This window comes from Rhamphochromis sp. 'chilingali', assembly GCF_963969265.1.
Source record: "Rhamphochromis sp. 'chilingali' genome assembly, chromosome: 10".
NCBI lineage: Eukaryota > Metazoa > Chordata > Actinopteri > Cichliformes > Cichlidae > Rhamphochromis > Rhamphochromis sp. 'chilingali'.
Genome location: NC_137937.1, coordinates 20,922,613 through 20,931,803, shown reverse-complemented (window position 1 = coordinate 20,931,803; position 9,191 = coordinate 20,922,613). Strand labels below are relative to the sequence as shown.

General features: G+C 39.9%; 1 protein-coding gene across 3 annotated transcripts; it reads right to left on the bottom strand.

Moving 5' to 3' along the window:
• Nucleotides 1-959: 959 nt before the first annotated feature.
• On the bottom strand, nucleotides 960-9,112 carry ewsr1b (EWS RNA-binding protein 1b). 3 transcript variants are annotated; one of them, XM_080894174.1, is made up of 15 exons: nucleotides 9,042-9,112; nucleotides 8,535-8,571; nucleotides 8,181-8,232; nucleotides 7,825-7,975; nucleotides 7,495-7,690; nucleotides 7,138-7,397; nucleotides 6,863-7,019; nucleotides 3,579-3,688; nucleotides 2,971-3,000; nucleotides 2,697-2,812; nucleotides 2,474-2,603; nucleotides 2,275-2,385; nucleotides 1,956-2,082; nucleotides 1,499-1,864; nucleotides 960-1,357 (listed from the first exon to the last, which is right to left on the bottom strand). In XM_080894174.1, the coding sequence occupies exons 1-15, from the start codon at nucleotides 9,055-9,057 to the stop codon at nucleotides 1,321-1,323; spliced, it is 1,896 nt and encodes a 631-aa protein (XP_080750300.1). In that variant the 5' UTR covers nucleotides 9,058-9,112; the 3' UTR covers nucleotides 960-1,320. The 3 variants fall into 3 exon arrangements, with proteins under 3 accessions (XP_080750300.1, XP_080750301.1, XP_080750302.1); XM_080894175.1 differs by having other exon boundaries at nucleotides 3,579-3,616; XM_080894176.1 differs by having other exon boundaries at nucleotides 3,579-3,613.
• Between the last annotated feature and the right edge of the window lie 79 nt (nucleotides 9,113-9,191).

Here is a 9,191-nt window from a genome sequence, read left to right as displayed (position 1 = left end):
GTTACCACTGAAACACATTCGTGATGTGAATCTCCGGTCCCACCACATCCTAAAGGTGCTCTACTGGACTGAGTTCTGGTGACTGGATGCCATTTCAGGCACAGCAACATGAGTACACTGTTTATGGAGAGATGGACATGACCAGCAACAAGACTCAGGCAGGCTGTGGTGTTCAAATGATGCTTGATGGGTAGTAAAGGGCCCAAAGTGTGCCAAGAAAGTATCCCTAACACCATTACACCCCTGCCAGACTGAACCGTTGATGCAAGGCAGAATGGATACTCATTAATACTCACTCCAAATCTTCTGTTGTCCAACTTAAGGTGAACCCATTAAAATTGTAGGCTGTGTATCCTGTTTTCAACTGGCACAAATGACACCCAAACTGGTTGGTGTGTGCTGATGTGCAAAACCCTTCAGAAAACATTGCAGATGAAATACAAAGTGTGCAATAGCACAAGGACTCCATAAAAACCTGACCAGCCTCAATGCGCCAAAATTTAGTGGGAAAGATTCAATTTAGTACTTTTTAATTACGGGAAGAATTTGCCTTCCCAAGTTATGCGAATGTAACCAAGTTGCATTAATGTCATCTCTCAATTACCAAAAACATTCATCTGTGCTCCTTAGGAAATACCTTTTTTACAATAACGACACTGCTTCCAGTTTTTTTGGAATAAATTTCTTCATTCATCATGATTTTAAAATCCCCATCAAATATTTGAGTAAGATTAACATCGTGTTTCCTCAAAGAACATACCAAACACACCTTAAGCAGAAAGAGCCTCAAAGAAATACTGAAGTGCCAAAATCTTTGGTTTAACAATTCTGAGTATGTACAGTTCAGAGATGTTATTTTATGTAAGTAGTGTGAATGTGTACAGAGGTCCCTTTATGATTTTAAATTACTTAGGTGCTTAAAATTTGTACAGTTGAGTAAAAGCAAAAAAACCTCAACATTAATTAAGTAAAATTTTATTTCCCACATTTATCAACATACAATAGTTAGTTATGGGAAAGGACAGTTCGTTAATGAATGAAAAATACTGGATTTTACAACACAAAGTCAAACCTAATCTGCATCTTTAAAAAAAGAAAAAAGAAAAGCAATAACAGGAAGAACAAAACATGCACAATACAAGATTTAGCATAAACATGGGTAAACTAATGACGAGGAAAAAAAATATGGAAACGATATGAATGTAACTGCACAGGTTGCGTGAGAGCAGTTCTATAACCATCAAAATTCGGAACCATAAATTAAAAGAAAATTCTTCTAAAAATCAAATTCCACAAGAGAAACGATCAAGAGCTTCTCCTTCAGTAAGGTCGGTCTCTGCGCTCCTGACGATGATCCCTGCAAACAAAACCAAGGAAGGACAGCAAAGACTTCAGTTTCAGTTCCATGTCCAAATTCAGCATTAGAAGGTAGTCATAAAATTACTTAGAGTAATAAGACTGGCACTAAAGTTCACGTTTCAGGTAGCCTAAACCCTACCTCATATCCATCTTGCCCCCTGGTGGTCCCATTCCTCTTCCACCTCTGCCACCCATTCGGTCCATCGGTGGTCCTCCACGGCCGGCCCCACGGAACCCTCCCCTGTCCATTCCACCACGTCCTCTGAATCCACCTCGGTCACCTCCCCAGCCTCCACGGAATCCTCCAGGGCCGCCGGGTCCACCGAGCCCTCCGGCTCCTGCTGGACCGCCACGGTCCATACCTCTGCCACCACGCATTCCCATTCCACCTCTGCCACGGTCACCTCCATGGGGAAATGGAGGGCCACCACCCAACCCTTCTGGTTTGGGAGCTTTGCACTGGTTACACTCCATTCTCCAGGCAAAATTCTGATTGCCACAACCCCTGGAAGCACAGATTACATGAATTAAAAAGTTCTGACAAACCAACAAAGTATCAAAAAACCAAGATGGTACACAATGAAAAAAATACATACGGATTAGGACACTCCCAGTCACCGGCTCTCTGCTGCATGTTGCCTCCTGTCGGTCCACCTCTGCCCATACCACGTGGACCACCTCGTGGGACAAAACCACCACGGTCTCCGCCACGGCCCATCATACCTGATATTATAGGGAAATCACAGCACCTTTAAATCATGAAGCTGGACTCAGGCTATTTTAGCATGCAGTTCACATAAAACACGCTACAGGGCTCCTGTGTGAGTTTATCTAAATTCAAACTACCATCAATTAAGATTTACACAAGTACAGCAATAACAGCATAAAATACAGTCCATCACTACCAAAATTTACCTCCACGTCCCATCATGCCATCTCGCATAGGCATACCACCTCTCATTCCACCCATCATGGGTTTTCGGCGTGCCATGGACACCTTAAGTCTTCTGCCTTGGAACTCTTTTCCTAATATTTAAAGAAAGAAGAAATTGTTTACTAATAATATTAATACTACTACTACTAATAATAAAGATTTGATGTCGATGAAATGTACCATCAAAATGCTCCACAGCTGCTTTGGCACAAACTGGCTCCTCATAGGACAGAGTGGCGTCCCCCTTTGGCTTTCCAGAGTCCTTGTCTGTGTATATGTTAATCGCAGGCTGGCCAAGTCTGCGGTTAATCTTGATGTGTAGAAAGAGGGGAAGGAAAAAAAACATTTACTTTATTGTTAATTAGGTGTGTTTGCAACTACATTTAGAATAAAGTGTTCTTACCCTAATCGGACCGACGTGTTTGAAGAATTCAGCCATTTCCTCGAGGTTAGCCTTCTCAGTCAATCCTGTGATATAAATTGTGCTGTTCTCTGAGTCATCCTGCTCCTCTGGGCGTCCTACGAGGAAACCCATTTACAAATTTTTTTTTGTTTTTAAACAGTTGCTTTTTTTTTTTTTTTTTTTTTTAAAACAACAACAAAAAACAAAAAAACAAGCTGTACAGAGTTTATGAAACACCAATTTCAAGGAACCTAACAGGAGTTTAGTGACTCACCCATCTCACGCTCGTTGTCGCCCATAGGTCCTGTGGTCCATCAGCCAGGAGGAAAGAAACAGATTGATACAAGTCAGTGTTGAGAACTCTTGTTTAGTAAACTCCACCTAAAGAGTACTACAAAACATAATCCAGACACTCCCTTATAGACGCATCAGCCATATTGGGAAAAGTTGAAAATAGCACCTTAAGGTACACACAATTCCCACAAGTGATATATTGAATTGAAAATAGGACACCTTGGACCCTTTGGCAAATATTTGTGTGTCATTTGAAAAGCCTCTTAGACCAGTAGCAAATCCTCAAAAAACCCCATGAATTCTGCTCAGATTTCTTAAAGCAGTAACAAAACGCATTCGAGTTGAAATTTGTGATTAACCTTTTGAAAACTCAAGTGTCAAACCATAAGCAATGACTGAACTATACAGTACCCCAGAGAGAATGGTCTCAGGCAATGGGAAAAAAAATAATTTCCAATATTTTCAGATGTGTTTGTATAAATAAATTTTGACGACCACAAAGTATGTCACATCAATACTCGAGGCATATTTGCTCAAAAAAGTTTAAGTCTTTGAAAGGACTAACCAGTGTAATACTCGTTAACTTACCACCAGGCTTACTGAAGCCACCTCTGTCTCCAGCGCTGCTATGGGGGAATAAATGGAGATATGAAGGCGATTTCCCTTTTACAGCCACTTCCATGGCTCGAGCAAAGTGGCTTGATTGAGGGAGTAATCAAAACATTCTAACTAGCCGGACAGCAACTTTCACATAATAAAAATTCCCCATAATCAGAAATACATAATCTAACTGAGGGTATTAGTTTAGGAATTATGCGCCATTCCTTAGTTAGCTAAAAACAACTTCAGAAACATTTTTTAGTAGAGGATACACATGAAAAAAAAATAAATAAAAAACTAACATTTTTTACTGGTATTTAAATTGTGACAAAACCCAAACATTTGTACACAGATAGAAAAGATTTCAGATGCATTGACGGAATACAGTTTTACCCAGAAACAAACTATGGCCGCACTAACATTACTTCTAAGGAAAATTACAGCACAAGCAGATATTACACATGTAAAATAAGACAATGCATCTGAAATTTCACAAGAAGGCCTGGTGATTACATTCACCAGGTAATAAAAACAAATACAAGTATACATGTTTCCAAACAAAACACCAAAACTTTTCGTTTTCTTCTTCTTCTTAAACATAGTTTACCAAGGGAAATTAAAAACAAAGACTTGGTCGCTTAAAGAACCCATCATGCTCATAAAAACCACCATCCTCAGTTCTTGAAAAATGGCAGACCTTGAATCTTTGTTAAAGCTCCTTCTGCTGCTTAAGCTGGCGGCTCTGTACTGAGTACAGATACTTTTTAGAGAAAAGATGGTTTTAAATGGCTCTCACTGTTACCTGTACGGTATAAATGTGACAAAGCATGTTAAAAATGTGCTCAAAAGAAAGTGATCAAACAGTTGTATTCCAAACCACAAAAACAATTCAAAACATTTCAGAATGACATAACGTGCCCCCCACCTCCCCCCAGAATATATAAATATACCTGTGCAAAGCTAAACCTAAGCTAATCTTCAAATTTAATGATAGAAACCTGCTACACTGCATCTGAAATACAATGATGTAATTTTATTTATGCTTTCTAACTGAGAACTATTTTGTTTATATTATACTTTTAAAGTGTGGCCTTGTATGAGATTTGCTGAAATACTTCAGTGTCTGTGTGTGTGCATTTGCGCCACCAAAAACCAGAGATGTCATGCAGAACCCTCTTTCTTAAAAAGGAAAGGAAGGAGAGAGAAAAAAAAAAAAAAAAAACCCCCAAAAAAAACAACTTTTGCCACTGAAAAATAACCATGAAAAATTCTAAACACACCTTAAAATGGACACCTGAAATGAACACCCGATGATGCCCGTGCATTTCTGCCACAAAACTGCTCATTCAAGCTTTGGGCAGGATTCTTTCCCAAAAGAAGGGAAAAAAACCAAAAAAAACCCAAACCCCTGTCATGTTACCAATAGTCACGTTAATGGCTGCTGATGTAAAACTTGATAGCGCAAGTATGAATTTTAAATAGTATTTTTAAACCTTTAAACAGCTCTTCTAAACCAAACCAAATGTGCAGTACAACATGACGGTACAACCCTCTGATGAACTTCAAACACCTGAAATGTGTCTCTGTAACCGTTTTAACTTGGTAAAAATCACATCTGCACAATAGAAAACCTGTTCCGATGCTCAATCTGTAGACAATTTTCTTGTCTATTAAATGGAAGTACCAGAGAGAGTGTCCAGGATGTGTTCCAATTTCCTTATCATGAGAAATACATTTTCACAAGACCCTTAAAACAAGTATAGTGCACCCAAAAGCTGTTTTGAGATTTGACTAATGACAAAACAAAAATCCACTTTGGACTGAATGCATCCACACTAACCACCCCATGAGAAATCTTTATATATTTTTTGGAACAGATGGGTCTGTGCATACCTTCAATAAGCCCTGTTTTCCCATGCCTTCAACGTCAAAAAACCACTATACCTACATTTTTCTTTCCTCAAGCTGTCAAAAACACCAAAAAACAGCCAGTATATGGCTGGAAAATAACCACGTGTATCAGAAAATTAACCAGGATTTTGAAATTTATTAAAACTTCCCTCTGAGTGTTTTGCCATTAATATAGGCTTACCGTTCTTACTGTCCTTTGTTTTGTTTTTTTGCTTTAATGGTTAGTAAAAAATAAATAAATAAATAAATCTGAACATCAAAGTAACCCTTGAAAGAGATTATTTTTTTTAAAACAAAAACAAAAACTTACTTTGGTCCAAGAGATGACATCAAATGAGAAACTACTTTTGGGAGTAATGTCAGAGCGGCAAATGACAAAAATTCTTAAAATAGATGGTTAATTACTCTGTCTTCTTGTAATTGATGTCATTTACTTTTGAGGTGTTTCTTTAAACAACCATTTAAACATCTAGATTAATTTAAAGTGCCATTTCCCGCCTTTTTTGGCATTTTCTCAACCCAATGAAATGGGGACAAATACATATTGTCACCGGTTGCCCTTTAGAAACCTATGAGACTCTGAAAAACCACCAATGAATTGCCAAAAAAATGAATAATAAATAAAACTTATCAAGAAAATGTACTGACCCAAATACTGCTCTCTAGTAAAACACAAACGTGCATGTGAAATGGAACTTAATGTGCTACATGAGCCCAGCGTCCATTTATACATTTCTTAAAATACCTGTCGTAATATATGACCTTACAGGACTAGACTCCAGCATCTAACTGTATTATTCCAGTTAGTCACTCTACAGAGAATAATTCAGCATGCTGACAAACTGAACTGGTGGGAAACTAAAGAAAGTAGGGTTAGAATTCTGTATGTCTTTATGTAGATATTCTTACAGATTGTACCATGTTCCCTGACAAACGTTGAAATCTGAAACTACGTTTTCCTATGCTATACTGTTGATACTGCCCAGTAATCAAATCGTGGTCTAGGATATAAGCTGTCCAACCTAAATTTTATGCACAGGTCTCTGATCAAAATCGGCACTTTTTTCTTCTTCTTACCTTTGACCAAGAGAGAGGCAGGGTTGAGACAAAACTCATTCTTATTGCTGGCATATACAACATATGCCACTGCATGTATTATACTAGCTATATGCAATTCATTAGCACCGATTGCTGATGAATCAGTATCAAATGCTAATAAATTCCCCTTACAAGACTGCCATTATGTTTTCCTGTATTATTCTGACGTTACAGCAGGGTTTGTCTCAGCTCTGCCTCAAATGGCAACGGCACCTGCAAAGACTGAATAAATGTGAGATTAAGTGCTTAAGAAAGACACTTACCCCATGCCGCGCCCCATGCCTCCACGCCCACGATGCATCATTCCACCACGGTCAAAGTCCCTTCCAGGGCCCCTGCTGTCCCCTACTCCAGGGTACCTCGTAAGCTCAGAGCCTGGATAACCAGAACCTCCACCCTGCCCGTCCTGCCTGTAACTGTCTACAAGAGGAACAACAATATCAAAACATGCAGTCATCACAGAATGATCACAGTGGAATCGAACAGATGCGCTTAGTTGAGAGAGCAGCTGTTTAGGCAGGAGGAAAGCAAAGCTTACTGTAATGGCCGGACTGACTGTAACTGGGTGGTCCACCTTGCTGGTTGTACTGGTTGGCTGGAGGCTGCCCATATGATCCACCGGCCTGGGGAGGGTAAGCAGGAGGAGCTTGTTGCTGTGGCTGGGTCTGCTGTTGGTATCCCTGCTGCTGGCTGTAGCCTGCCTGCTGGCCTTGGTAACCAGGTTGTTGCTGACCATATGCTGCTGGCTGGGAGTAGCTACTCTGGTTGTAAGTAGCCGGCTGGCTGTTAGCATTGTAACTGATGGAGACAAAGCACAGACAAAATGTAAGTAATCCGATAAGCATGTTCTTCTGGAATTCACGTGTTATTTTGTTGTCAGATGAGATGTTCATACCTCTGAGGGGCAGTGGGAGCAGCCTGTTGGCCATAACCAGGGTAGGCAGACTGAGCCGTGTATCCTGGCTGAGAGCCATAAGACTGGGAGGCAGCTGGAGCAGCAGCAGCAGGAGTACTGTCATAACCACTGGCTCCGTAACCCTGGGTTGACTGTGAATAGCTGTGAGTAGCAGACTGGGCAGCAGGGTAGCCAGCTATACAAAAGACATCACATATCACAAAGAGAAAAAAAAAGATATTTGATATTCATTCCTGTTCACATTGTAATTTGACTGTTTAACAACAGAATAATTAAAAATAAATAAATTAAAACAAAACAAAAACTGACCTGATGCTGGTTGGCCATATGATCCAGATCCATACTGTTGCTGCTGCTGGGGGTAGCCTCCAGCTGCAGGTGTTGTCTGACTGTAACTGCTATCAGCAGCTGCTGCAGCAGGTTGGGTATATGAGCCATAATTCTGCTGGCCATAGCTTTGCTGAAAGACCAAATACAGTAGCCATTAGGCACAATAAACCTCAACTAAGCATTATTTAAAAGCTCCATTTGCTTAAAGCACAAACAACCTATATGACTGCCAGCAGTAAACAAATAACCATCCCAAGTTTCCCCCACAATCATTAAATGTTTTAAGCACAAGGCATGCTTTGATCAAATCTGCACAATTAAATCAATAATGGTACCTGAGCAGATTGTCCATAATTCTGTGAGGGCTGGGCAGCATAGGAAGCATACCTGTAAACATATGCATCAAAATTTTAGGATCATCAGAAATCCGGGTACTGCCTGAAAAAAATATCATGCTGTGCGCTGTTTAAAATGGTCTTTATCCAAAAGATGTTTACTACGATCTAAAGAAGGTTACAAAACGACCAAAAGTAATCCATGTTTGCATATTGGTTTTAAAAAATATATACAGGTTTACATTTGCATCCACCCTAATCTCCGCTTTGTTTCCTTTCTTCGAAAGAATTAGGTCATATTGGATGGTTAAAAATCTCAAAGCCATTTTAATAAAGGTAACTGAAAAACCTTACCCCTGTTGAGCCCCGGTCTGGTTGTAGGAGCTGTAATCTGTAAATGGGGAAAAAGGGTTAGTTTAAAAAAATAAAACAAGAAACAATAGTTTCAGATCTTAGCGCGCGAGCCGCACGTTACAGGCCCGTTCTTAGGTTGCCATTCAAAACGGAGACAACTAGACCATTCACTAAACCTATACACTACTTCACAGCCAACGAAACCACTCAGAGATCGACGCACCCGTTAAACAGGATTCGTTTTAAATTGGTAATATGCGGAAAAACGCAGTGTGCACAAATGAAAAAACATATCCGGAGTAAATACCGCAAAGACTCGACGAGCTAACTTGTCTAGGCCTCGGACGCGGAGCCGACTAAGTTCATGTTATTCAATGAAGAAAAGTGGCTAAAAAGACAAACTATGCAAACATACTCACAATTAGGATACATTCATGTAAATTAATGTTTCAATGAAAACCAACATTTACTTTAAAAGTCAGCAATTGTCGCAATTTTTTTACTCACCCGAAGCAGACGCCATTTTAGTGTGCCTACAAGAGACGAATGGACGAAGAATGCTGCCGCAGAAACGCACTTCTCTTCGCGGCAACCGCGAAATCTCGCGACATAACGCGATACTGTTTGGGGGCTGCTGTAGCGAGAGCATTACAGATT